At 40.2% G+C, this 27,846-nt stretch overlaps 3 protein-coding genes across 5 annotated transcripts; 1 reads left to right on the top strand and 2 right to left on the bottom strand.

The window, feature by feature from the left end:
- Positions 1–11,609, bottom strand: kif9 (kinesin family member 9). 3 transcript variants are annotated; one of them, XM_042067934.1, is made up of 21 exons: positions 11,470–11,609; positions 11,118–11,215; positions 10,806–10,971; positions 10,525–10,631; positions 10,103–10,330; positions 9,347–9,430; positions 9,162–9,254; positions 8,874–9,021; positions 8,342–8,406; positions 8,133–8,210; positions 7,938–8,006; positions 5,185–5,289; positions 5,028–5,083; positions 4,762–4,852; positions 4,550–4,683; positions 4,221–4,370; positions 3,680–3,888; positions 2,945–3,124; positions 1,169–1,284; positions 636–740; positions 1–369 (listed from the first exon to the last, which is right to left on the bottom strand). In XM_042067934.1, exons 2-21 carry the CDS (start codon positions 11,211–11,213, stop codon positions 277–279), a joined length of 2,373 nt encoding a protein of 790 aa, XP_041923868.1. In that variant the 5' UTR covers positions 11,214–11,215; positions 11,470–11,609; the 3' UTR covers positions 1–276. The 3 variants fall into 3 exon arrangements, with proteins under 3 accessions (XP_041923868.1, XP_041923869.1, XP_041923867.1); XM_042067935.1 differs by having other exon boundaries at positions 1–364; positions 11,118–11,218; positions 11,470–11,595; XM_042067933.1 differs by having other exon boundaries at positions 11,118–11,218; positions 11,470–11,593.
- A 400-nt stretch (positions 11,610–12,009) lies between these two features.
- LOC121688381 (thioredoxin domain-containing protein 6-like) lies at positions 12,010–17,455 on the bottom strand. The gene is made up of 15 exons (XM_042067936.1): positions 17,294–17,455; positions 17,093–17,150; positions 16,806–16,909; positions 16,575–16,646; positions 16,372–16,491; positions 16,194–16,275; positions 15,885–15,961; positions 15,559–15,651; positions 15,244–15,386; positions 14,548–14,729; positions 14,265–14,409; positions 13,680–13,787; positions 12,893–13,044; positions 12,607–12,751; positions 12,010–12,342 (listed from the first exon to the last, which is right to left on the bottom strand). The coding sequence occupies exons 1-15, from the start codon at positions 17,324–17,326 to the stop codon at positions 12,123–12,125; spliced, it is 1,734 nt and encodes a 577-aa protein (XP_041923870.1). The 5' UTR covers positions 17,327–17,455; the 3' UTR covers positions 12,010–12,122.
- A 1,419-nt stretch (positions 17,456–18,874) lies between these two features.
- On the top strand, positions 18,875–23,687 carry LOC121688408 (regulator of G protein signaling 9 binding protein). The gene is made up of 3 exons (XM_042067984.1): positions 18,875–20,220; positions 22,103–22,409; positions 23,038–23,687. The coding sequence occupies exons 1-3, from the start codon at positions 20,125–20,127 to the stop codon at positions 23,406–23,408; spliced, it is 774 nt and encodes a 257-aa protein (XP_041923918.1). The 5' UTR covers positions 18,875–20,124; the 3' UTR covers positions 23,409–23,687.
- The last annotated feature ends 4,159 nt before the right edge of the window (positions 23,688–27,846 follow it).

The following is a 27,846-nucleotide window of genomic DNA, read 5'->3' on the forward strand; positions in this document are numbered from 1 at the left end:
TAAAGTGCGTTGATGTTTTTATTCATGCGTCAAGACCATCATAGAACCAAATTATTAACATCTTATGTCCATTTGTTGACAACTAAGGATTTACATCCAGCCAGCGTCATAAGAAACAATTTGAGGTGTGTTGGGGGAATTCGTGTGTGTATCAATATGAGGATGTGTTTCCAAGATGTCAGTACTCTGGTGGTCTGTAAGGTTAGTGCTATGAAGTGGAGTGAGGGGCCTTTGGAGAAGATGATGGGTTTGTGAAGTGGTGAGTTGGCGCCCCCCTCAGGTGACTGAAAGAATGGGGGGCAGTTTCATCCGCCTGGCAGGTGTGCTATTTCTCCTGGGGCTCCCAGCCTGGCTCTTGTTACTGCTTCTCTGCACAGACACACACATTTTTGATTATTCAGTAATAAAGTATATCTATCCATACAGTCAGTGTTTGGCTGTTGTTTGTACCTATCGACAGAAAAAAAAAAAAAAAACTCATGTCCTATATTGTGCATGTTGTAAGTGTAAGTCATGTCCTGTTGTGTGTATGTGAGTGTGAATTTATAGAATGCGTGCATACTTCTACCCTCCTACTGGGAGCCTTGTCCTGTGTAGAAGTGTGTGCATTTTGTAATGGTGTTGTGTGCTCTCACCCTTCTTACTGTTCGGATGTGGGCGTTGTAGAAGGACACAGCACTTGGGCTCTTATCTAACAACTTGTAACGCATACGCTCAAAGCGCTCCTGCTCATCCTCCTCCTGGTGGCACATACAGTACACAAACACAGACCTTTATTACAGAAATCACTCACAATGTGAACACAAAAATGCTCAAAGCTCATGACATGACTTAAGATAACTATAGGACAATGTCATGATATTCAGCACAAGGTTGATTTATTGTTAATCAGGACTAAGGCTTTTAGACTAAATAAGCTAGAGAGGAAAATGTAGGGTGAAGGTTTTTCTGTAGTCATTCAGTACCGAGCACGTGGTTTCTTGGTGTTTTAAGCCCCCAATGTTGTCTTCAAGGCAGCGCTGCCTGGAAGGCGCTAGGGTAAGGCATGGGTTAGAGTTAGGATTAGGTGCGGCGGTGGCAGCGCTGCCTGGAAGACGACGTTGGGGGCTTAAAACACCATCTAGCATCCACGTGGGCCTTTGTTTATAGTGAGTGGTACAGTACTCACCAGGGCTAAGGCTTTCTCCACGGGCACCAGACCAGGCCGGATGGTGCCTCCTGCCCGCAGCACTCCCTGCACCTCCTCTGGCAGCATGAAGGATTCGTTGTACCAGCTCTCAAACTCTGTCACGCACATAAACACATAAAACACACACGTATGCAAACTCAACTTCTCAAAACAGTCATGCATCACTATCTAACCTTGCCATCCTGATTCTTAAGTGAACTGGTTTTGCCACCAGGAACATGAAGATTGTACATGTTAACACAGCTCAGGCTTTTAGTTTTCAGTCAATAGACTGCACTTCAAAGGAAGAACTTCACATTAACAAGGGAAGGATCACATTAGTTGTCCAGGCAATGGTGGCTGGCGTAATGAAATATGGCTTATGGAGAACCAGCGATGGGGCATGTCCCATAGTGAGATACCTCACTCATGCTATCAGAAAACCGGGGTTACGTGAGTAACCTTAAGTTCCCTTGGAAACCAAGTTTGAAGAAAATTGACATTTTAATGAGCTTCCTATAGGAGTCAGTATACATAATCCACTCTCTGTTGCTTGGAATGATTCAGAGCTTACAACAGTCTCATAGACTACAAACAGTTCCATTGCCAATTTACTTTTAAGATACAAAATTGTGTCTTCTATTGTTTATTTAGATTTTTGTTAGTTCATCCTCCGCCCCCCAAAAAGTAGCCTAGTTCTAAGCATTGGTGTTTACCGTTGCAACGTGACACCACTCGAGAGACATAAGTTGCTTGAAAGTGAACTGCCGTTCCCTTTGAAACCAAGTTTGAAGACAATTGTAATTTCAATGAGCTTCCTATAGGAGTCAGTATTTATACATTATTCACTCTCTGTTGCTTGGAATGACTCAGCACTTAATGTAAAAGTGGGGAAGTGTGTTTAAAAACAAATTCACATAGGCTGTGTTGATGTTGAAGTAGGCTACATTAGGCTACACTTTCCAGGCTAACAGTGCAATACAATAGAAGTAGTCTGATTTACTATGTCAAAAACAAAAACAGATGGCACAATGGATAGCACTTCAGCTTACTATGTGGAGGTTCCGGGTTCAATTCTCTGTTGGCTTGAACGCCAGGTATGGTACGATTTACCTAAGAGTTGAATTCCTGAGCTTTCTCATTCAAATCCAGAAAGTGTGGCAAAGAGATGTACAGTACCTAACATTCTAGACTAATTAGGCAATGTGACACACATGTGTTAAAGGATATCCCCACAGCTGTAATTCGGCCATAGACACGACGCCAAGACAGAAGGCTGAGTACCTCAGGCAATTACAGCTGTGGGGTTATCCTTTACCAATCCCATCACCACGAGTTTCATATTGCTTTTATAACCTACAACAGTTCCATTGGCAATTCACTTTTATGATACAAAATTGTGTGTTCTATCATTTATTTTTGTTAGTTCATCCTCCGAAACCCAAAAGTAGCCTAGTTCTAAACATTGGTGTTAACCGTTGCAATGTGACACCACTCGAGAGACATAAGTTGCTTGAAAGTGAACTGCCGTTCCCTTTGAAACCAAGTTTGAAGACAATTGTAATTTCAATGAGCTTCCTATAGGAGTCAGTATTTATACATTATTCACTCTCTGTTGCTTGGAATGATTCAGAATAGAGGTCTGCACCCACCCACTACCCATGTGTTATCATCCTTATTAGCTTTTTACACACAATACTAGGCAAAACAAATGATTTCTGTTCCTGACTTATGATACAAAGACTATTGACTGTTGAGTGGCCCTGCTGGACTGACCTGTGAGCAAGCGCACCCTGCACTGGTCCACCAGGTGTTGGCAGTAGCTGACCTCAGCCCTGGTACCGCACAGGTCCTGGTAGTCTTGTCGGTACTGGGCCTTCAAGTCCCTAAGCTTCAGCACCAGAGTCACCTCCGCCTCGTCCAGCACTGGCTCACCATCAGACCCCACAAACTGCCCTTTAGGTCCAAAGTGGAGACAGTGCAGAAGGTGTTTGTATGCAGGTAATGTTCAAAGCATTTGGTTGGAATTTACTTGGAACTTTACTTTACTTGAGGCACTGATACAGGCATGGTACAGTAAGTTTCACCTGCAAATATGCAGGTGTCATATGTTTTTAAATAGTAATACTCAAGGCTTAAACTTAACTTATAAAGCTTAAAGCTTACTTCATATAAACTTATAAATATATATTATATATGTATAGTATATAAATATGAAGCAAATACTTCATATAACATATAAAACATATATACAAATATGATGTGGTTTCATATTTATGACCAAACAGCACTATAGCGTTATGAAACAGCACCGACACAAACAGTTCAACAAATCAGTTCAATATGTTCCAGCATACACAAACCATAGACTGTATACAGTCTATGACACACACAAACAGATTTATAGAGTCTGGCTTTTCATTATAATTGGTGGGGTGAGTGAAGGTTTACGTCCTCTCACGTTACTGAGTGTGTACATGGGCCTGAGTGAGTGTTTAAGTAGTTTCATACCTTGGCTGTCCCTGTGCTCTTGTCTCTGGCGCAGGGTGACCGCGGCCTGGTCGATCTGCCGCTTGGTGGCGTTGACGCTGTCGGTGAGCTCACGCAGGTGAGCGCGTCGCTCCAGCAACACGGCCTTGTTCTCCCGCAGGATGCGGTTCAGCTCGCTCCCACACTCCGCTTTAAAGTCCTCAAACGCCTCCTCTTTAGGTGGCGGACTCCTGGGGGTACAGGCGCTCATGAAGGCAAGAGAATAAACAGGGTCCTCATTGGAGGAGGGGTGCCATTGTTCCTGTACCAACTATACGATATAGCTCAATGTAGGACACACTACCGGTATACATTATCTATTAATAATGCTACCATCTGTAAGGTTAAAAAAATGGTTGGGTGACTGTTGGTCATATTAACTATCATGTTTAAGAATCTGAAGAAAATAAGAGATTTAATTGAGAAATGTCTAATAGGTGTTTGTGGTCAGGTAGTTCAACATATAGTTGATTCTATTTGAAATGACCATAACTACTGTAGCACACAGGTCAAAAACACATACTCATTAATGCTTTGGTCTCTGCAGGAGAGTGATGGAGAGGCTGGAACCTGATGGTCCTGAGAGGTCTGGTCTGAGGGCTGGTCTGTGTTTCTCTGGGCGGAGCCCCTCCTGATGACCTGGCCACTGTTTGTCTGCTTTCCGGGGCCACCTCTGTAGGACCACATCTCATTAGCAGTGGATCCCCCACACAAAGTAAACTAATGCCAACCCAATATCATAACCGCACTACCACCAAACTAACAACTCGGAATCAGCTACTAATTCAGCTGGGAAGGGTCTGTACTCCTGGGGTAGGGCTGGGGTGGGGTGGTGGAGGAGGCTCTACTCACTGATTCTCTTTGCCTTTTTTGGTTCTGTTCTTGCTGGTGTTATGCGCATCAGTGTGTCTCTGAGACGATGTGGCAACTCCAACGCCGAAGCCACAACCTTCAACCTCTCCCATCGTTCCCATGGCTCCCCTCGCCTAACAGGTAAAGTCCATGATGAAAATCTAGGCAATACTGAGCTTTATAGCTTAATGAACTGATCGCTCTGGACTTGCCTTGTCGGCAGCAGCACCTGGGGTGCTCTGAGGTTTCTCCACCAGGCTGTAGTTCTGGCTCAACTCGTCCCTCACCTTCTGTTCCTGCTGCCTGTTTGAAAACACAGAGCTGTTGGAGTGCAGCTCAGTCCAAATGAACCAAGCAGCAGTTTAAGAAGAAAGGTCTCAGCATCCCAACACAGAATGACGCTATACAACTCAGCATGCAAGGAGACTAGCACTGTATAGTCTATTTGCCACAATGACAACAGAAAGTATATACTCACTGAACAGCCAATTTGAATTGTTTAAACGCTTCTTTAACCTGTCTGATGTTCACAATCTATTAAATGAGAGAGAGAAAAATGATATATAAACAACATATCTATTATTTAAGTTATAGCCTCTGGATTGATGTTCAGCAAGATTTAGTTTGGTTCTTACGCTGATCTCCTCCAGACTGCCGTCCAGAAACCTCTGCACCTGATCCTGAATCTCTGCCACCTGGCTGTCTGAGAGCGGCTCATAGGAACTTGCTACCCGGTTTGGCTAAGACAAAATAATAATAATAATAATAATAACTGTGAATCAGACATGTGGACTCGAGTCACATGACTTGGACTCGAGTCAGACTCGAGTCATGATTTTAATGACTTTAGACTCGACTTGATAAAATTCAGCATGACCTACAGTAAGCCGTTCCTGAGTTTTGAAATTGCAGCACATTTCTACATGGTATCCAACTTTGAGCTGAAATTCTTATGTTATAGCCCAAAATAATTAACTTGGTTTCCATATCAAAGAATCAAAAGTTGATCATGGCATCCACAAGCATCAACTGTGCTTTTGAATAGATAGCTATGTCTACCATCATGTTTCAGGTGACATGAATGTAACAATCATGAGACACAAAGTATTTTGGCTGACATAACATGCAAGTATGATCACATCATACTTTCACAGATATAGGAAGCCACTGTCTTGAAAACGATACCCTAGCATAATAGCCCTTACAATGACCACAGAGCTAATAGTAAAATTGCACTGAATATAGCCTATCCTCAAAGGACTAATGTATGACTTATCTGGTTAAAAAGGTTCATAGCTTAGTCTAGGGTGCAATTGCTTAGGTTTGAATATTGTTTGATGATTGTTTGATTGTTGAATGATGAATGATTACATAAGTTAACAGTAGTTTGTAGTAGCTAGTTAAGCACTACCCTTTCAACAAAACACTGATCAAATGATCAAATGCTACAGGACAGGAAGGGCAGAGAGAGAAGGCAGTGCATAATTTCTCAATCTGTATATCTGCTCTTAAAATTTGATGGTATTCTGCAACATTCACATCCAGACAGTGATGACTCAAGAGAGTATAGTAGTACTCTCTAGTAGAGTACAAGTCTAGTCAGTGTTCTCTTTTAGTCAGGTTTCACTTCTCTTAACTGCAAACATCTCACATTTGCACTCCCTTTCTCTGTCAGTTATGTAACCATTTAGCATACCATTTCCCACTTTGTAACAAGTAGGAGGGGGGGTAGTATATATTATTACTACACATCATACATCTAACCTATACTGTCTTGGCCCAATGAGCATAATAGTACAATTGCACTGACAATAGCCTAGGCCTCAAAGGGTAGCTACCAATTAACTGAATCCCTTTAAAGGTTTTTTTTTTGGTGCGCTCCATGCATTATAACCCTAGTGACGTCCCTGTTGAGAGCCAGGGCACTTTGATATAGACTGCACTCATTGTGATTTGGAAAATGGACAAGAATATGAAGAGTTGTCTTTGCCTTTGTGTAATGGAACTGGTGAGTCTTGAAGTCTTCAATAATTAGTTTACATGAAGCACATGATATGCCGCATTCCACTCAGCTAGTGGCTACTGGCTATCAGGCTCATATTTCACTTCTAATTGCAAACAGAAAATGTCTAGCAAGCATCATGTCATTACATGCTTCTATTTCCAAAGGAATGAAAGCTGTTTGTGCCAACTTAATATCATGCTTATCATTGTTAATATTGTGCTATACATGTGGCACAAACAATGTTAGAGTTTGTGGACTAGCCACAGAATGGAGCTGGTAAAAAAAGATGAGAACGTGTGGACAGTAGCACACATTACAATTACAATACAATTACAAAGTGACAGTGCACCATTTACAAATGAGTTAAACATCATCAAATGTGTAGTATTTCTTAAGATATTAATAATTTAAAACAAAATTACTGTGTCATTATTGTCATTTAAATAATATAAAAGTGTTGACCTTGGCTTCCCTTATGAGTCACCACTGGCAGACAGCCTAATAAATTGTTTGCAGGCAAATCTGTGGCCTAGCGCAGTGAAATGCCATCAGTCAAATTATTACTCATCCTTGCAGTGGACGCCGCAATTTGAGAAAACTATATATATTTTTGCAGCTGTGCTGAGTGTCATGTAGCTATCCGTTTTGTACAGGTATGCACGCGTATATTGCACAGGTATGCGCATGCATATATCGTAAAAGATTTCAAGACAGAAACATTGAGCATATTGTAATCTGTATTTATAAAATCTGTATTTATAAAAAATACTGTAGATTAGATTGATGTGTTCAAATTATGATCGATAGTCTAATAATGGCATTATTGAGTGAAGAGTACCAGATGACTTGTTCAGGACTTGAAAAAGATTAGGACTTGGACTTGGACTCAACTTGGCTTTCATGTGACTTGGACTTGGACTTGACTTGCCCTTCTCTGTATTTACTCTGACTTGACTTGACTTAGACTTGACTGCTAAGACTTGGGACTTACTTGTGTCTTGCCAAACAGTGACTTGGTCCCACCTCTGCTGTGAATTACAATTGACTATACTGTAGTCCTGTAGTTACAAAATCAGAACTTTAACTTCTGAACTAACTTTTTTAGGTAACACTAGCACTTACATTGTTTATTATTTTTTACATTTATTTATATTTCTTTTTTATATATAGACTATGAATGGTGCACTGACTGGAGAGCACTTTAAATTTCGTTGTACCTGTGACAATGACAATAAAGATCTATTCTATTCTAAAAAGCCAGAAAGAGTCTTCACTGTGCGTTAGGTGGCACTGCTAAACAGCTTAATGATTATTACATTAACTGTACCTGAGTACAGTAAAAACATTATTTGCCATTTCTCTATAAAAACACTGTACACACACCATATTGCTCTGAATGGCCAGGTCCTCCTTCAGCAGCTGGATTTCCTTCTGCAGTTTCTTCACCTGCACCTGAACAGCGACACATAGCATTTCACCTCTGAACCATTGACTGATGTAGTCATGATAGATTGCTTCCGTAGTACAAATTCATTCTTGTGCTTGTCCATTTTAAAGCATTTAACATTTAAAACTCACCACTGGGTCTATGTGTTCATTAACTGCTGGTTCAGTCTTGATACACTTCATCCTACTGGCAAACCTCAGTGTGGAGAGCTGCATGGGTCAAGGTGATCAGGTGGTCATTCATATTTCACCCACAAATAGTATCAGACATTTGCCTGCATAAACACAAGTGCCTTTATCCTTCATGGTTGCAACATTAATATGTTGAGAGCCATACTCACTGTTTCCTCAATCTGCGCTGCTTCACCATAGATGTTGGCCACCAGGACTGTGTTACAGTTGCCACCTGCACAAAACACCCGAGAGCCAGTTTTAGGAAGCCTGAACTCAATGACTCTATGAGTGGCAAGGCGAAAGCATGTGTGAGAGAGAAAGAGACCGTGAGCAATGGAAGGGGATCTAAACAACAGAGTGAGACTGATATCATGTACAGATGACATGGGGATATGGGGTTTCCCAATGCTGCCTTATGCGCGCAATTTTATTCACGCTGCTAGGCTTCCATGGACTTTGTTTTCACCTCAACGAAGGAACCAATCACAGAACGGAGGGGGGACAGCAAGACGATGACGACACACTTAAGCGGTTATGAGCTACGTACAGACGCATTTGATAGACATTCGTAGCGCCCAATAAACGGCTCTGGGCATTCTTAAACCACGTTTCAAATATGTAGTTCCCAGACCCCATCTCAGTGAGATGAGGTTTGGAGTTAGCCAGGCTATGGGGACACATCTCAAGCACGAAGCTTACCCAGGGAGTCTCTGAGGGCGTGGGTGAGTTTGCTCTGTCTGAAGGGTACATGCTCCCTACGCCGGTCAGCTAAAGCCAAGATGGCCTGTTCCAGGAAGGACAGGGACCTGTTGATGCACATGGCCTCCTTTTGGACCTGACCCTCAGACTAGACACAGAGAGAGAGATCGAGAAAAGAGATCAGGTAAAAACCAGTTTGCTTTGAAGAAAAAAAAACCCTCTTCACTTCAATTCATATTACAGTAAAGTTTGAAGTGATGCATTGTTGTTTCCCACGTCTAGACTCACCCCAGTTTTTCCCAACCTTTCGGACCCTGCCAAGTCCACCAGGTGCAATTTGGAGGTGATGTACCTGGCATCTGATAAAGTGCGGGAACGAGACTGCAAAATGCACATTTAAGAATAAGTACACTGCAGTAAGCCTACTCAATGTTGTCAACACAGTCTTTGGAAGGCTGTTGTTTATTGCCTACCTCAATGTAAATAGTGAAAATACAGTGAGACCTGGATGAGTTCTTGTTCATGGCATGTGACCCAATGATGCGGTTCATCTCTCCCTGATAGAGATGCACACACAAAATAAAATCAAGACTTCCCATGGCAGACTTTTTTTTTCAACACATTGAAGATTTGACATAACACTTTCACTCACTTCTTACTCCTGTTCATTTTGGAAAGATAAACTGAGAGAATGTGCTTACTCATACTGTATCACAATTCACCAGTTAATTTGCTTTAAAGGTTGCATCAGCGATTGCAGGCCCAAAAAAGGCCCAAACATAAATGATCACATTCATCTAGCTAGCTGCCCGCACCATAAGCAGGCCGTCAAAAAAACGTGTCTCTGTAGGCAGCCTAGGCTCTGAGATCTGCACACAAAAACAATTGCTACCAACAAGTGTTGCCAACCACTCAAAGGTAAAATAAAGTGTTCCAACCAATAATCGATGAGATGCGCGTTCAGGAGAGTTTCAATTGCATGGGAGGGAGGAGGAGGGAGTAGCGAGATAGCTCTCTGTTTTGTTTGAACATCAACAGAAGTGACGTTCCCCTGCCATCGCTGATACAACCTTTAAGAGACTCTTAATCTTATTCTGTGTATTGTGTACTGTGTATGATTTTCACCACATCTGGAACATCTGGAACAGTATTAATGACCAACTCTGAATGGAAGGTTGGCAAAGTATCTGGAGTTCAGTGAGGTGGTCAGCTCTGGTCAGTCATATTACCTCAAACAGCAGGTTCAGCGCCTCTTCCTCATTATGGACCGAATGGAGGGAGAGCCCTTTGACCGACACACCCCCTCCTGCCTCCTCCACCACTGCCAAGCCACCCAGCCCTGCCCTAGTCCCACGCACTGAAGACAACAAGTCCACAAGCATCTCATTGTAGATCTCCAGGTATGACAAATGGATGGTGAAAGAGTAGTTCTGACGATTCTCCACCTCACTGAACACCTGTGATAGATAAAGAAAATTAGGGGGAATAATGTGTAGCTGCTAGTGTTTCAATAAAGTATAAGACAGATATAGATAGATAGATAGATAGATAGATAGATAGATGGATAGATGTGCCTCATGAGACAACAGTGAGGCAAGGTATCTGTGCATATACTAATGGCCTCCATTGGATGTTATTGGGAACTTAGTACCTGTTGTATGGCTCTGGGGATGAGGCCTCTTTGTTTGTAGCTCTCAGTGGCTCCTGTCATGGTGAAGGTCTTCCCTGCCCCAGTTTGCCCAAAACACATGACTGTTCCTGCAGAGCAAAGGTTCAAATGTAGCAGTAAAAATGAATAATTTAGGCAATTTTTCCTGTCTATAAATCTATCCCCACCGTGGCCTGTTATAGAGTATCAGAAAGGGTTCTTTGCCTAATCTGTGTGAAAAGCCTACCCTGTCTTGATACAGCACCCATTAAAATAATACTTACCATTGTAACCCTCCAGCGCTCCAAGGACAACCTTATGAGCCACAGTGTTGTAAACATCTTCTTGGGAAACATCATGCAAGACTCCATTCATTGGGAAGGACCAAGAACTCAGCTGATTGTTCACCACCCCTCTCTTAGAATCTCTTCTTTGACGGATATTTATTGTCTGAGTGAGAAATTAGGGTAGTTTTAAGGATATGCAGGGGGTTATGTGTGTCAGATGTGGTTTTATATAAAAGAAACATCAAGCAAAAGCAGAGGGACAATATTTAATCCTTCAGTGTCTGATTCATGGACATTTGCCTGACATACCTGTCCATCTGGTAAGTAATGAATGAGCTCTTGAGCGAAACTTGCAGTCGGACGGATACGCACAAACACCCTGACTTCACTGCCATTGTCACCCATGGCTGCTGGGGAAATGTTTAATGTAGGTTAGCCTAAAAATTTTCAATACGACAGCCCGACTTCTTTCAAATACTTTCACGTCAGTCTGACTGAAATACTCGGTCAAAGCTACAAAAAACTATTATGTTAGCTAGCGTTACTGTAACGTCAACGTTACCTTGTACTCCAATTTTGTTTTTGAACAAAATATAACGCTATACGAAATGATCAAGAGTATTTCAAAACATTAAGTCATAGTGTTACAAGAGTAACTCACCTTTTTGTAATTAAAGAAACATCAGTGGGTGGTGAGAGGTGGGTTTTATCGACCACCGAAAATGTTGATTATGGCATAATTTCAGAATGTCCTCAAGCTCTACTGCTTTGTTGACATCGTAGTCATGGAGATTGTAGAGCATTCCAATAGATGGCGCTGCGCACTTTAAAAAAATGTCATAGTAAGGCCTTACCATTATAGTATAGGGCCTAAGCTTGAGCCTGTGCATGATCCAATCACCATACTAAAACTTCCCAGCATGCGTAGAGAGTATAGTTTTCTTTACATAACAAAGTTTAATAGGCATGTAATTATTTCCTTCTGTTTAGATTAGTAATAATACAACTATTGTTACCATGCCTTAGACATGACTAATGTAGGCCTACTCTTGACATATTTAGCAGTGACACTGCATCTTGCTTTTGTCTTGTAAATATGAATCAGGTATTCATTAACATCAATTGTTTTAAGATTATGCAGTCACATCTTCTGTACATTTATATAAATGCATTGACATCAATGACATCAATACTCTCGTTATGCAATAAGTCAACTACCACATCATTTTATTGTCTGAGAAAGGAATCTGTAAATGAAGACTTAGAAACTCTCAGAAAGAGGCTTTTTCTGCCATTCAACTTTGGCCCCAGCGGCTACAAGCAGACATCTCCGAAGATGAAGCGAATGTTGTCCATGGCATGCTCAGAATCCGAGGAGCCGTGGACAGCGTTCTCCATGACGCTTTTGGCGAAGCGCGCTCTCAGGGAGTTGGGGCTCACCTCCTTGGCCTTCTCTGGATCCACCGGACCCATCATCTCTCTCCACTCAGAGATAGCGTTCTCCTTACTGAGGATCATTAGCACAGAGGGACCTCTGCACAGCACACAAGAGCAGATGGCATGAACTACAGCTGACACATAGCCTCCACATAGATGTGCCATAATGTGTACTATGCAGAAGGAACAAACTGGCTGTAGTGTAGAGATATAGTATATAGTACTATTATGATGAATGCTGTACATCAACTTTCATCTCTGAATTATTACAGAAATCATACTTTTTGCCTTTTTGCCTAGATGTGAGAAATAAAAACATATTCTGATATGACCTAACAATAAACATAATCATCACACTCACTGTGACATGAAATCCACCAGAGGGTTGAAAAAGCTTTTGTCATGATGGTGTTTGTAGAAGTTTTCAGCCATCTCTTTGGTGAGCTGTGCCTCCTTCACCTGAGAAATGCTGAACCCTGCTGACTCAATGCAACTAATAATATCATCTGTGAAATCAAAACAAATCAACAATCATAATAAATGACATGATCATTCTCTAAGTCAACAGTGAGATGTACTGAAACAGATTAGTGCAACCCTATGTCTCTCCACCTGACTCTATAACCCAAAGAAGATGGTGCGTTTACTTTTGTGTTGCTGTGCGGCATCTGGTTTGATGACGGCAAGCGTGTGCTCCACAGGGAAGAAGTGCTGCAGCTCTTTCTGAGCCTCCTCCATTGTGGAGCTGCCATGGAGCTGGTTGACCGGCACGTCATCAATGGCAAACTGGGCACGCAAACTTCACAAAAACAGGGGATAAAGAGACTGTACAACTGTACATACAACTGAAAAGTCTAGAGTTATAGTTTCACTAAGATTTCTTCTCAAGTCTGTTGAACCTTTTTAACTGCCCATCAAACGTGGTATACTGTTATAGTTAGGTGGGCTTATAGCAAATTTGCATATTACTTTATAACATTAAGGGCCTAATTTAAATGCTGGACAAAGTTGAGCGATAAAGCAATGAGCAAAGTTCTTGTACATGAACTAAAGCTATTAAGCGGTGCATGAGAACTACGAGCTGACCCTCTAATATTTGTGCTTAGGATCTTAATCATGGTATTATATTCACAAATAGATTTTGCATAGTTATTAGTTATTAAATTAGCTCCAGCTAGACGTTAGACTCTGCACTTTGGCAGACATTCAAATTAGAGCCATAAGAGGTCTTTGTACAGTACGGTTCTGTTTATTTATAATAAAAATATTGTATGATAGATAGATAGATAGATAGATAGATAGATAGATAGATAGAAAGATAGATAGATAGATCTGATAAGTGAGATCTATAATATCTCAAATTGAAAAATGCAGGTAACAACACAGCAACAGAATAAACTACCGGTAAATAATTGCTCTTAATTGCTTTCCTACCTGTCAGGGCACTTCTCTTTAGCCTCCTCCAGGATTTTGGGACCTAGTAAATTCCTCCAGTGCTGGACGGCATCTTCACGAGTCAGAGCCAGAGCAAGCACTGGGCCACTGCAAGACAAACGACACAGAAACTCTCAGCCAAAAACTCTTCCAAAAACACTTCTCATTTGATGTAGAGATACAGACATGCAAAACAACTCACATACGTAAATGAGGTTTAGTGTAATAATATAAAATGTATGTAATTGTGTCCAGACAAAGGTGAAAAAAGGGAGACAAAGTATATGCATTGCAACACAACAACTAAATCAAGGATAATAGGGCAAGGGCAAATAATATGTTTAGATGGTCATGAAAAAGATGGTTTGCTACTTCTTGAAGCTCTTGAAGAGTTAATTTTTGAAGTTCTTGAAGAGTACCGGTAACTGTTCTTATGAGCAAGGCTAGACTTGAAAGCAGGTGAGATACACTGCTGTTTAAAGTTGTTCTTTAAACGTTTTAGACACTAATAGAGATTCAGCAGATATAAAAAAGTTGATCTTATATACACCAAATACGCATGGCCAGTATGTCTGGTTGGCCTACCTGGTCATGTGTTTTATGAAGCTCTGGAAATAATCTTTGCCCTCATGTTCTTTATAGAACTCCCTGGCCTGCTCCTCAGACAGAGTTATCTCTTTCTGAATGGCCACCTGGAAGCCTGCATCATGGACTGCCTGCAAGATCTCATCTGTACCAAACAATATAGACAAACAAGATTCTCTGTTTCTTTCAGTAGGAATGCAAACCACTGGCAGAGTAGGCCACTGTAATCAACAAAATTGAAAAATGTTGTTAATCTGGTGATTAAATGTGATTTCAGGGTCACTTTTTTTCTCCTTCACAAGACTAGGTCGAAGCAGAGCAAAAGTTCTCTGAATCCTGGAGTCGTTCTTTCTCATTGTTCCTGTAGCAAAATCAAAAGACGGAAAGAAGAAACCCAGCTGTCTGCTTGCAAGTTCGCTGCTGTCTCCACACACCTCCAGAATCACCTCCTGGCCATCTTTTGACCTGGACACAAGATCACACAGATGCCGATCTATTGTGTTAGTCGAGGTGATTCAATTTAAAGACCACCTCCGGTGATCAATGACGTTTTTGACCTCGCTGTTAACATGTCTATATAATGACTGTTAAAATATAAATCGTGAACGAAATAAGCAGTCATAGTTGAGGAGTTCTGCTTCAGATCTAAGCTTCAACCAATCACAACCTAGGTGGGACAATTCAGGCATCAGTACATTAGTGTCTCATAAGGGTACAGAACCATTTCTGAGTACCTGGTGTACTAAAGATGCAAACTAGGAAAGTAACATGTCAACAGTGTGAGTAAGGAGTGCAAGGCCAGATAGATCCCAATTCCTGACATGTCGGAGGAGGGTGTAAAGTTTAGGCCTCCGCACGAAGCTGGAAATGACAAGTAATCAATAAAAAAACAATGGATTTTATTAGTGTCTTTAAAAGCTTTTAAAAGGTATGCCACTAACACTAAACTGATGTATAGATGTACAGTGTTGTGTCCCACCTGTTTTTTGGTCTTATTAGGTCAACTTGAGAAGGATCAATCATTTCTGTGAGGGCAGGTGGGCCTCCATCATCCATATGTTCTCCCTTCTTCAGTATGAGAGCATGAACAGGCCCACTTGACATGAGCATCAGAAAATCAGGCTGAGAAAAAAAAGATATTCAATTCAAACAAAATAGCAGGCCAATGCAACATACTTTATGATTGGTATCTAGAATATTAACTCATTACTAGTCATTTACCCTTTGATAATGAAATGTCTGTTTGATGTCTGGTATTGTAACTTACTCCGAGTGGGGAGCAAAACATTCCTACCTCATCAGCCCTGTCTTTATAAAAATCACGTATCTCTTTTTCATTTAGAATTCTCTCTTCGTCTGCAACCACACAGTATCCTGCATCCACAGCCTGAAGGTCAAAGATCACATGTCAACATGTCAATCACATGTCAACTTTGCTTATAAATAGGTGTTATTATTCATTTATTCTAATTAAGCAGTAATAGATACTCTCACAAACATTTGTAAATCCCAATGTACTACTACAGCATTAAACAACCAAAACAATTTAAAGTGACAGATTATAATGTAGAGTATTCTTTAGTGTTTTAGCCTAGAATAATAACAGCATAAAAATCAGACTTTTTTTTTGATGGTCTCCACTTGTCCCTCTGCCACAGCATCTGGTTTTATGATGACAACATGGTAAGAATCCACATCTGAGGGGGATAATCATCAAGGACTTTTAAAAAATGGTTACATGCAGACATACATCATACATCGGTATTTATCATGGTACAATTTGACCTCAAATATTTACCACTGATGCACTGTTCTGACCTTTAATGTTTAAAACACGCTAAAACCTTGGTAGCCAACACGCTTCTATTCTTGTGATGCCTTACAGTGGTGTTATGCAACGGTATCTCATCCCATAAAGGTTTCACCCACCATCAGTGTCTTTTGATTCCTCCAGAATGGTCTTCTTGGGTGGCCTTGAATCTTGATAGTCTTTAAGGAAAATTTCTTTCACCTAAGTGTGTGAGTTTTAAAAAATGTAAAGACTATAAACAATATTAATAGGTCACCTCTGATGGAGAAAGATGGTGAATCTGTATACTGTACTTACATTCATTTTGTATTTGGAGCCCAATTCCTGTTTTTTCTTCTGCTTTTCAATATATCCCATAATTGTCCTTTGCAAAAGAGGTCCATTAACCCCCTTAACTACTGAAACTAGTTTACCTTCCTGAAACAAAGAACAATTACCAGTAGTTATAAAGAAAATATTTAAGTAGAATATTAGTATGTAGTGTATAGTTCTCTACTTACCAAATACAATAGAAACACAGGTTGACACTTTCCCTTGAAGATTGTAAGATCACTTATGGAGCTGGCTTCAACCTGAAAGCATAAAAACATATGTGGCCAATTGTGTTTCACACATGCACACGCACCAGTGTAGGTAGGCCCAAAAATGGACCGGACATCAGTTTACACTACAGATGTGTGGTCCATATTGGCTATCATTGGCAATAATGCTGTCAAGGTCTGAAAACTCACCACTCCAAATCGAACTAAGTCATCTCCATTTTCTGTCCGTAGTTTTCGGAAAAGGCTTTCTACTGCCTTGCAAGGACCACACCACTCCTGATAAACGTCCACAACTGACAACGTTGATTGAGGTGAGGAGATGGGGTGAGGTGGGTTTACATCATTTTAATGTTACCAGCAACCAGACCATTGTGCAGAGCAAACTAGCTTAGCAATGTTAGAGCACGTTAGCTAATATTAAAAGTCAAGAACCTGGAATTAACTGTTGGTAAAACATCTAACGTTATTATACCTACCAAAAAGTGTCGGGTTTGATAAGGCTTCCAACCACTGTTCTTCATCCGCTATTTCAACCTAGCAACAATAAATGCACTGTGACTAGTGCTATCAGCTTTAGCTTCTAACTTCAGCCATCTAGAAGCTAAACTCATTGCTGACAGATTAATTGAGCACTTTGTGTATAATGGCAAAATGGTTATGTAATAGAAATGACTCACGTGGATTGGAACGTCTTTCTTTCTTGCTGACATTATAAAATGAAACCTCGAAACAAATGATGTTAATACTTTATGGCTGCTGCTAGCTAACAGTAACGTTAACTGTTCTTCCTACTGTATGTCAAAGGGCTGAGCGCTCTAGATTGCAACCGACAAGTAGTTCTGAGTTCTGATGGATATCTCTGGATTCCACTGCAACAAAATATTCATCTTTTCACTTAACACCAGTTATGTAGGCAGTTATGAAGGATGACGTGAGGTTTTGTTGAAGTGAGCTAACCATAAATATTAACATAAAACCATTGTTCACATTTAATATGCATTGCAAGTGTATTTTTTCATGTCACAAGCTACTTTCAAGGCAAAACACAGTTTTACACGGATAGTCTAATGATATTTCCATTCATATTTGTGTCTCTCTTTCACTGTGAGCTTTTTCTTTTCAGCTTTCATGTATTTTCTATCTGTTGGCCTTCTTGGGTTCAATGTCTGCAGTCAAGTAGCAATTTGTACAGTAATTTTGCAGCCCACCACAATTAGGCCATGTGTGTAATTTTGTAAATATAAGATTTTGGTTAACCCAACTGGTCTACCCAACAGTCTTTAACAGTCATTGCATTGATCAAAACAAACAGGACACCTTCTACATGGTTTTGAATCCAGTTCATTAATTAAATCAACATTCAAAAGCTGTGAACTCTCTGACTTCACTGATTATAGCCTACCACAGACCCTACATTGAACAGTGTAGTGACTGCCTGCAGAACCCAGTGGCTGCTGTCTGAGCCCCTCCACACTAACATTAGAGGGATCATTATCTGATTGGTTCTGAGGATCTGATTCACATGGGATAAACAGGCCAATCCTCCAGCCATATTTCAAGGATTATTTTAGCCTGTCCTTAATCTTATTCGACCTGCAGCAGAGGGCATTCACCTACAGTGGGTGGTGTGCTCAATTGCTTGTTACAAGATGGCTCTCCCTTCATTAGCAGAAAGTACAGATAGGTTGAATAAATTAATAAGGTAAATTAAGCATAAATTAAGGATAAACATCCTTATTCAGTTTTTACAGAACAAATTCTTATACATATACAGTATATTTCCCTTTCTTTGTGTAGGCTGTGAGGATTTTCTCTCAGCTTCCATTACAACACATACGGTTTTGGATAACATTGCTTGGCAACATTTCAAATTATGAAATGAAATGTAATTATTGCATAAAATAACAACAATAATCACTGCATATCTGTATTACTTCTCCAAAACTGCATTCCACGTGGTTGCTCAATTTTTTGTTGGACACTGTCCAACTTTCACTTTAAGTGCAAACACGCACTTGACTTCAGTGAAATGTATAGATGTAAAGATTAAATCAGGATATTCTCTCATTGAAAGCCACGCAGGGCAATTTAAGGTTTCTGTAATGAAAACCTGAAAACATCCTTCTGTAAAAGGATGTCGGCCATTACATGATGCTGGGAGCCAGCCGAGTAGAAAAGGATCTCCGTCTTCTTCTCAGGCTTTGTCTGACTTTGTCAACACGGATGGCCATAGGGCTTGGGAACAATTGGACTGTGTATGAATACAGATTGAAGTATATGATGCATGCAATTGGACTGTGTATGAATACAGATTGAAGTATATGATGCATGAAGTATATGATGCATATTTTTGAATCCAATGTATGTAGAAAGAAATCATGCAAAGCACTGTCTGGTAATGGGATGGGCAAGTGGGCCTATTAGTCAGAAAGGTTTTGGATTGAGGCACTGTCCCCCAAGGGTTTCAGAAGGAAATGCCGTGTGAGCCACCATTTTGTTTCTAGGATCCTACTTTTAATTTTTATTTCAGCCTGGAGCTTATGTTGTATATAGATAGACTAGAGACAGTGACTGTATATGGTCATAACTATTTCACATGCTACTCATGTCAGCTGACTGAAGCAAAAAGTCTTTATGATCAAAGTGGTTTTTAGTTCTCAAGTTGTAGGGGTTTGTTGGAAAATAACTTGACCAGCATTAAAAACCAATAATGTGGCAATGTATATGTTCACATTTAGCAAGTCAATCAATAGAGTAAGACCACAAATACACTTTTCTTCATCAGGTATAATATGATGACCTATTACTATGTACAAATACATTATGAAAATGGTTTAAAATATTTATTTTTCAGTTGGCTGTCTGTAGTGTTACATGTTTCAATGTGGAGTGTATGAGAAAGACTGCTGCCTATTCCCTCAACCAGCCTGAGGTCACGACAGGCAAAAGCAGTAGTGGTGGGGGGGTTGGTGGGGTCGAGGTGATACTCCCTCTTTGCTGCAGCCCATTCTCCATCTATCAGAGAAAGTGATGTCTTGGAGGAGGCAACATGTTCCCTAGCAGGAGCACCACTGCATCTCTTAGCTGCAGATAAGGAGATTAGTTACTAGGGTTAACCTGCGTCAGCAAACACGGGTCAGTCGTGGGGATTATCACATATACCTGGGACTTACACATCACCTCCTTAAATTCAACCAGCTGTTTACTTTAAAGCAGTTTTAATTGTGTATTGTATTGTATTTTACACGTATTGTGCTTTTAAGTGGATGATTCTTTACAGCTGTTCGCGGAGCGTCTCAAAATCCAGAGATTCTTGTCACAGGAGTGTGTGTGGGGTAACATTGAACGTGGCATGTTTAATCTGGCGAAGTGCAAGACAGTCCTGGCTGTGGGACTACGACCACTCCAGCTTGGGAGCTTGGAGGGGTGAGCTGAGACAGGATAACACCCTCTCCCGCTAGGCAGCTGGGACGGGGGGCATCCCTGTCACACCTCAACAACTATACCCATGCCACTTACCAACAATAAAGTGGGTGATGATGGCACTGCTACGGCGGCAAATCCCCCTGAAGATGGGAAAACCATGGTGGACTGCCTTGTCAAGGTGAATTATTTCATTCAACTATATCTGCAATGCTGAGTATTAATTTATTTGTTGTTATTATTATTGTTATTTTTATTGATTGCTGGTCAATAACACTATAATTCAGCGAATTATACTTAATAAAGGCATAGCCTGTGTGCTATAGAATTTGATATTTTGTAGTGCTTTCACTATAACACTATGATGCTGTTAATTATTCCTTTCCAGAAATATTTCCTTTTATGTGTGTCTCCTACCCTTCTTGAGATGCCATGTGATATAACCTAGGGGCAAAAAGGCACTAAGTCTGCAAAAAAAGCTCTATGGTTCACTGGCTTACTATTTCTCTTTTTATATAGTAGAGGGTCAGGTTGAAGACAAAGTAACTTGCTTCAATAAACATTTATGTCAGGAACCAAACAATAGAATAGATTTGGGTCAGCTCTGTTCTGTAAAGCTTTTCTAAAAGGAAATGGTGTGCACAATGCAATAGATTGTTGGTGCACCATTGACTGTATTGGTCAAACACTGAGCTGTAGAAAATACATGACTGTTATTGTATAATTCACAGCACATATCTTGCTCTAAAGGATGAAGACATAAGTATTTAGCCAATGCCCATCTTATTCAGTGACATCTTAAAATGGTGTCTAAATCACAACGCGTTTTTACCATTTATACCTCACCAAGTGTGAGTTCGTTAATCAAGCAAGCAGCCATGTTATTCTGGGATCTGTGAAATGTGTTTAAACTGGCAAGCTACTGACCAAACATCAATATCAATGCAGTTGGCAGTGATAAAAGCAAAGTTGATAGCTGATCTATTATGGCAATATGTTTGTAGGTATGTTTGGATGTCATACTACATTTTAGCATAGACCTGGGTCACAAAACTAGCTTAGTTAGATCATTGACAGATTCTCCTCTCAAATGACCATATGCCATCAAAATGAATTTTGGGACAATATCAAATTTACATGTACACACGAGTTAAAACATGTACGATGTTCCATTGATATGGCTGATTTGTACGTTCTTGGAGGGATTTCTTTCCCTATATCTCGCGTGATGAGACTGAGTGTAAGAAGCTATAAGGCTTATACTGAAATAGATCTGAGGCTACACCTAGCAGATTATTAGTTATGTCTCCAATGCACACACTGATGCTCTAGTCTAAATCCTTAATTAAACATTTTACTTTCTACATTGACCTTGTTCTAATAGAGCATAATACAGTGTTACACTTTTATTGTCTGTCATTTTAATAAATAAAGAGATACATTTACCCTCAAAAATGTGAACCTAAAATATCTCTGACTGAAGACATGATAACCAAAATGTAGGTATAATTTTGTATTGCAATTTCTTTTTTTTACGTCTTTAAAGAGAGATGTCAGTTAATACTTTGGTAGATCAAGCCTCCATTTTGTGTCACATACTGGACGGCGTTGTGAAGTTAGCCTCTGAATAGTGCTACACGAGAATCTGCTCTATTCAATTTGTGATCTTCTATGGAGAGTTCTGCAATGGACAGACAGTCCGCATCTCTCTGTCCATTACTGGAGCTGTGTTTGCAAAACATTTACCAGTATGTTGCAAATGTACACACTGCAGAAAGGTCACAACTCCAGCCCCTTCAGAGGCTCCTGTAGACCTGATATTTACCCATCACCGGTTTCCAGTAATTTCATCCACCTTTGCAGAAAAGCCAATTGAAAGACTAAGAAATATGTTCAAAGGGAATTCCAAAAAGCTGCGAGATGTCAGTGTTTTAACCTTGTCAGTAGTAAACACTCACTATTTTACATCTTCTTTCCCAGAGGTATTTTTAACTAGAGTTATACACTTCAATCTTCACCATATTATCCTCAAATTCACCATCCTCATCTTCATCCTCACACAGGTTGTGGCCTGCCACCGGCACCTTGCCTCTTGTGTGGGCGGCAGCACCGACAGCCCTCACCTGCGACAGGAGTTACGGCAGACCCGGGAGCGGGCGCACGAGCTCGTGGTGTCCTGTCGCCAGCACCTCACCTCCAAGCTGAAGGACAAAGCTCTGCCTGAGGCCGAGCGCAAGGATGCCGAGCTGCTGTGGGTGGCCTTCTCCTCCTCAGTGGAGCTCCTCCACGCCGACATGTGCAAAGTGTTTAAAGTGGGCAACAACTTTTCCCTGGCCAACACCTGTGCCTTGGTGCAGACTGGGTTGCAAGGTGGGCATAAAACAGAAACATTGATGGATTTAAGTATTTGTGTGTAGCTGTGCGGAATTCAAATGGCTTGTTGCCCTGTTTACAAATGTGTTATTATTAGCCTACAATGTATTATTTCAATGTTAGTTCAGAGGTTCGTTTAGTTCTCCTTTTAAGTATTTCAAAGGAAAAGGTGGCCTGGACTACATGGCCTGGTTACATTTACTCCATCTATCTTCCTTCTCTAATCCCCACTCCAAGGCCTTACTGCTGGCTATTGTACCTGAATGATGCTGTCATCTGAATTACTCACATACTTTTAATAATATATTTGTTGGTGCAGCAAAAATGATATACTGTCAAGAGAAACCACTGACCCAGATATAAACACTCTGACATGAAGATCCCTGAAGCATTAGCATATTTATATAGATGGCATATCATTCAATAGCTATCATTTTATAGATTTACCTTCTGGTGTGCTTTCCTTCTGTTATATCTGTACCATTGTGGTACTGAGAGACTGGAAATTGGATTTTTCCTTTGGGATTATTAAAGTTTGTATCTATCTATCTATCTATCTAGTGAGGTGAAATAGCCAAGCCAATTGGTTTTATGTATCTGTGTGGTGTTTTCTCCTGCCATGAAGGTGACACCAAAGAAGTGGCCGCCCGCGCTCTGAGCCTGTCCAACCTGCAGCACGAGGAGACAGGGGCCCAGTCTGACAGCGTGGAGCACCAGGAGCTGACCCAGCTGGAGCAAGAGATTGCCCAGGTGGACCGCACCATCGAAGAGATGGAGCAGAAGGTCAACGTCATGCGCTGGACAGTGGAGGCCCGAGGGCCGCAGTACGGCGAAATGGTCAGCACAGACAGCGCCTCCCTCTCTCTCCTGGGTGGAGATGAGGAGGCCTCACCCCAAGGCACATTTCAACAGAGCCAGATCTTTATGATCATGGCCCTATGCGGTGTGGCAGCTGTAGCCGTAGCCATCTGTGTCTGTGTCGTCTTTCTCGTATGAGGGAGAGGTAGCAGTGGGAAGCAAACAGTTAATAAGGACATCCATGGACAGACAGTTATTGACATTTTGTCTTACCTGTGCTGTGGAGACATTGAGGGCCAAATGACCTGTCAATGATGTTGAAGGACTGAGGACTATATCTTCCATCATTTGTGGGCAATTTTGGGCCCAACGGATCCACTAGTTGATTTAGAAATATAATAGGGAGTCTATTTAATGATTTGATTGACCGCAAAAAGAATTACATGTTGTTTTTTGGGGCAGCCGTGAACTACTGGTTAGCGCTTCGGACTTGTAACCGGAGGGTTGCTGGTTCGAACCCTGACCAGTAGGAACGGCTGAAGTGCCCTTGAGCAAGGCACCGAACCCCTCACTGCTCCCCGAGCGCCGCTGTAGCAGGCAGCTCACTGCGTCGGGATTAGTGTGTGCTTCACCTCACTGTGTGTTCACTGTGTGCTGAGTGTGTATCACTAATTCACGGATTGGGATACATGCAGAGACCAAATTTCCCTCACGGGATCAAAAGAGTATATATACTTATACTTCTGGGAATAAACAAGCTGTCCAATAGGCAAACGTGGAGTTGCTTAATTTAAGAGACAATCTGGTGCAATATAAAAACAAATCTCATTAGGGCTTTGGGCTTCTAAAACAGCTGTGTATGAATGTGTTGATTTCCTTAAGAGGATATGTTAAGCGCAATCAATGTTTTCTGCTGTCAAAAACAATGAATGCTTCAAGACCTATAATGAGGATGACATACTGTACATCTGAAGGATGATATTTTGGACCAAATGTGTTATGACAAGGCTAGCTCACTTAGTGTTCCTGTGACATTTTTGCATGTTGAAACTGTCTGAATGTGATGTGTTTTATGCATTAGTTGACAGCTGACACCCAAAGGTAAAAGGAATGAAGTAGAGAAAGTGTGTACCATAATGTTGCAACACTGGATGGATTTATCAGACCTTCAGGATAACATCAACATTATATGTCCGGAAGCACTTACATTTTTGACAACAAAAACAACTTACTGTACCTTTAAAGGGTATAATAAATACCAGGGTCTCTCCTTTATTGTTGTTGTACTGAGTACTTGCCTGCTGTATTAAAGTCTTCAGTTGTCATCAGTTACATGGTAAGTGTATGACATAAACATGACAAATACCAATGCAAAGAAATATTCTATGAGCCAAGACGGTGTCTCAATAAAGTCACTGAATAATCAAGTTGATCAAGAACATCAAGACGCATTTTGTATAAGTAAATATGCTCCTTTGCTGGTAGTTTTCTCAACATTGAGGACGTGAGGAGGATGGCGTCATTCTGCAGTATAAAAGGTAAATCAGGAAACATTTGAAAGACTGTTTAAATGAAAGGATTAAAAATAGGAAAAGGAACAAAGACATTGAAAATGAGTAATAAAAACGGTTCATCATTATGGTCTGGAGGTGCTTTGATGTAAGAAATTAGAGTAAATGAAATGTTAAACAAGGAGGGCCTTTGAAGCTGTTAACTGGAATCAGTCTGTACTTGATTGGCCAGAGAAATCATAGAATATAAAGCTTGTTGTTCTGTTGTGAAAGCTTGACTGTAGTTACAAAAAAGGTATAATCAAATTGTGGGAGGTGCTCCAAGACATGGGCCTATGGGTGAATACCTCTGCCTCGACAAATTGATAGAATCAAGCAAACAATAGTGGAAAATGAAAGTAAGATGGCCAAGAATTCCTTTTCATTTTGCTATGTATTCGAGAGATATGACTAGTTTTCCAAACAGCTGCTTACTGCTAGCTGAGTGTGATCAGTCTTCAACCAATCAAAATGTTGAATCGAAGACAAGATAACAACGGTAATAGCCTGGATGGAGTAAGGAAAGGGAGAGGATTTTTTCAGTTAGCCTAGTCAGGCCCTAGTCTCATAGCAACAGTGTCATAGGAGGATTATGAGATAAAGGGCCCCTGGGCACAGATTTGTAGGCCTGTGGAGTTTTGGAATAGGAACACAAGCAAATAGGCTAGTAGGCCTACTAGCTTTTTGTGTTTACTAGGTCAAAAGTAGGGCTTTTGAAATTGTTGACATGAATGACAAAGCCCTTGAACTATGCACTAAGAAATGCATTCACAAAGATGCTCCGGAACCTGAGACCTTGGTTGGACCTGTCACCTGGGTGGCGCATCCATTAACCCACTGCCCATAGTGTTCTAGAATTAGAGTGTTTTAGTATAGTATAGTAGTATAGTATATTACCCAGGGGGCAAAGGGGGTTTAGATGACATGGGCTGCTGTAAAAGGTTGTTATATAAAAATGAAATCTATGATGTCTGAGGATCACAACCTGGGTGGACAACCCGGTCAACAAGCTGCTGGAAACTTGCAATTAGGGTCAAAACAATGCTACCTCAAATTCTGCTTTAACTCCCCGGAATCACCCAATCATGCTAAAAAGGTTTAATTATATCCATGAATCCTGGGCCATATCTCCCTGATACTTTATGCTAGAAACAAACTGAGCACACCTTTCAAAAGAGTGGAAGATAGGCTTTCATCTGAAGCCTTGATTGTACATGTAATTAGAATGTAAGAGTTAACAATGCCTCTTAATTCATAGGTATACAAAGATATTTATAAATATTTAAAGAACATTCCATTATATTCGGTAGCATTCTTTTCCCTTTGTTGTTAAAATAAACAAAATACCATGTGAAGTTAACTTTTACAGATGAAATAATATTTTGATCATTTTACTAACCAGACTTCAGACCCATTAACACATTTAGAGGGAATTCAATTTCAAGCCTATGATTGCCTATCAAGTCAAACAAGATCCAAGAAAGGTTTACTGTTAATCTGTTAACTGATGTGAATTGTAGTACAGCTCTGTTTCTATACAGTAGGCCTACATAGTTTGCATATTTATGCAAGATCTGTTATTTGTATTATAATGTCTAGTATTTCTAATATTCTTTCACAAGTGGGATAGCTTTATTTATTCTATCGAAATTAAAAAAAAGGATTTCAGGATTTGGGGTTAGGCGGGTTATTCTGGAGTTCAATCCAGGTGTTTGGAGTGTAAGATAGACAACTAAATGTTGAAAGACTAAAACACACAGGCGTCATGTGTGGAGTAGTTTTTTTTAAGAAAAATACTGATTAAAACAGTTACATTAAGCAGCAATTTGTAAAACAAAACAAAAAACAATTAATGAAACAGGCAAACAGATTACAATTCAGGGTGATAACTAATTTCTGTAATAATGTTTTTACAATTTGTTTAGCTGTTTTCAGAGTCACTGCTGCTGTTGCTGCTCTCTAGTGTTTCAGCAGATAGATAGATAGATAGATAGATAGATAGATTGATACTTCATTGATCCCCAGGGGAAATTCAAGGTCTCAGTAGCATACAGACATCACACACACATTCACTAACAGCAGAAAAAAGAAATTAATGGTATATAATATAAAAAAAACAACTAAGCAATAAGGACAGTAGAAGATAAAGAATATACTAAATATACTAAAATACAAATTATACTTAACAGTTAATCTAAATCAATTCTAAAAACAGTATCCACATAGTGGGTGATTTATCAACAGGCGCTTGCAATGACTGAGGCAGGGACTGAGCCTGTGATTCTCTGTGCATAGAAAGGTAAGGTAAGGTGCTCTGTGTGAGTGAGTGTCATGGTGATGGTGCAAATGAGTTAAGTCCAACAGTGCAACAGTGCAAGAATAAAGTCTAGAGACCAGCATAAAATAAGTATGGACATATCAGCGAGTATAGGCAAGGTAATATAAAAAACTATAGAAAAAACTATATCTATCTATCTATATTAGGGCTGTCAATCGATTAATATATCATATATATGTCAATTGATTACATACTCTGTGATTAATTAATCTAAATGAATCACATATTTTTTGCTGTGAAAGTATTTTAAATTTTTAAATTTAAATAAATCATTTAATAATCAGCATTAGTGACATTAAAGTTCAAAAACTCTTGTATTATTATTTTAATAATGGCCATAATAATCTATGATATGACCTAATATGCTGAGGAAATAAATTCAAAAGTGCTTCGGGAAGAAGTTGTTTTTCACATACAAGGTATATCAGGCCACAGATAGGCCACAGAACCTAGGGGACACAATGAAAATAAATTAACACTTCCCCTAATGTCAACACTATCTTTGCATTGATGTGCGACTTTAAAGTTGATGAACTCCGGTGATATGCAAATTCCTTGCTGCAGACATTGCAGAGGACTTTATTTTAATCAACACTTTATTTTGTTTGTTGTTTAAAAGTAAATGTTCCAATCAATGATCTAGTCAGCACATTTTCTTCTCTCTCCTTCATTTTACAGTGTAATGGTTACTGACTACAACGGCTCGGGGTCAAAGGTCATACGGAATCGATTAATCTGCGTTATTTTT

The sequence above is a fragment of the Alosa sapidissima genome, chromosome 17 (genome assembly GCF_018492685.1).
Source record: "Alosa sapidissima isolate fAloSap1 chromosome 17, fAloSap1.pri, whole genome shotgun sequence".
Taxonomy (NCBI): Eukaryota; Metazoa; Chordata; class Actinopteri; order Clupeiformes; family Clupeidae; genus Alosa; species Alosa sapidissima.

Excerpts from the sequence above, each read along its gene's own strand:
- LOC121688408 (XM_042067984.1), top strand. The coding sequence starts at position 20,125 with ATGCCACTTACCAACAATAAAGTGGGTGATGATGGCACTGCTACGGCG. Across the intron at positions 20,221-22,102 it reads TGGTGGACTGCCTTGTCAAG|GTTGTGGCCTGCCACCGGCA; the intron begins GTGAATTATTTC and ends ATCCTCACACAG. Across the intron at positions 22,410-23,037 it reads GGTGCAGACTGGGTTGCAAG|GTGACACCAAAGAAGTGGCC; the intron begins GTGGGCATAAAA and ends CCTGCCATGAAG.
- LOC121688381 (XM_042067936.1), bottom strand. The coding sequence starts at position 17,326 with ATGTCAGCAAGAAAGAAAGACGTTCCAATCCAC. Across the intron at positions 17,151-17,293 it reads AGAAAGACGTTCCAATCCAC|GTTGAAATAGCGGATGAAGA; the intron begins GTGAGTCATTTC and ends TATTGTTGCTAG. Across the intron at positions 14,730-15,243 it reads CTAATAAGACCAAAAAACAG|GTCAAAAGATGGCCAGGAGG; the intron begins GTGGGACACAAC and ends TCTTGTGTCCAG.
- kif9 (XM_042067934.1), bottom strand. The coding sequence starts at position 11,213 with ATGGGTGACAATGGCAGTGAAGTCAGGGTGTTTGTGCGTATCCGTCCG. Across the intron at positions 4,853-5,027 it reads CAATTCAAATTGGCTGTTCA|GCAGCAGGAACAGAAGGTGA; the intron begins GTGAGTATATAC and ends GTTTTCAAACAG. Across the intron at positions 4,371-4,549 it reads AAAAAAGGCAAAGAGAATCA|AGGTGGCCCCGGAAAGCAGA; the intron begins GTGAGTAGAGCC and ends GTGGTCCTACAG.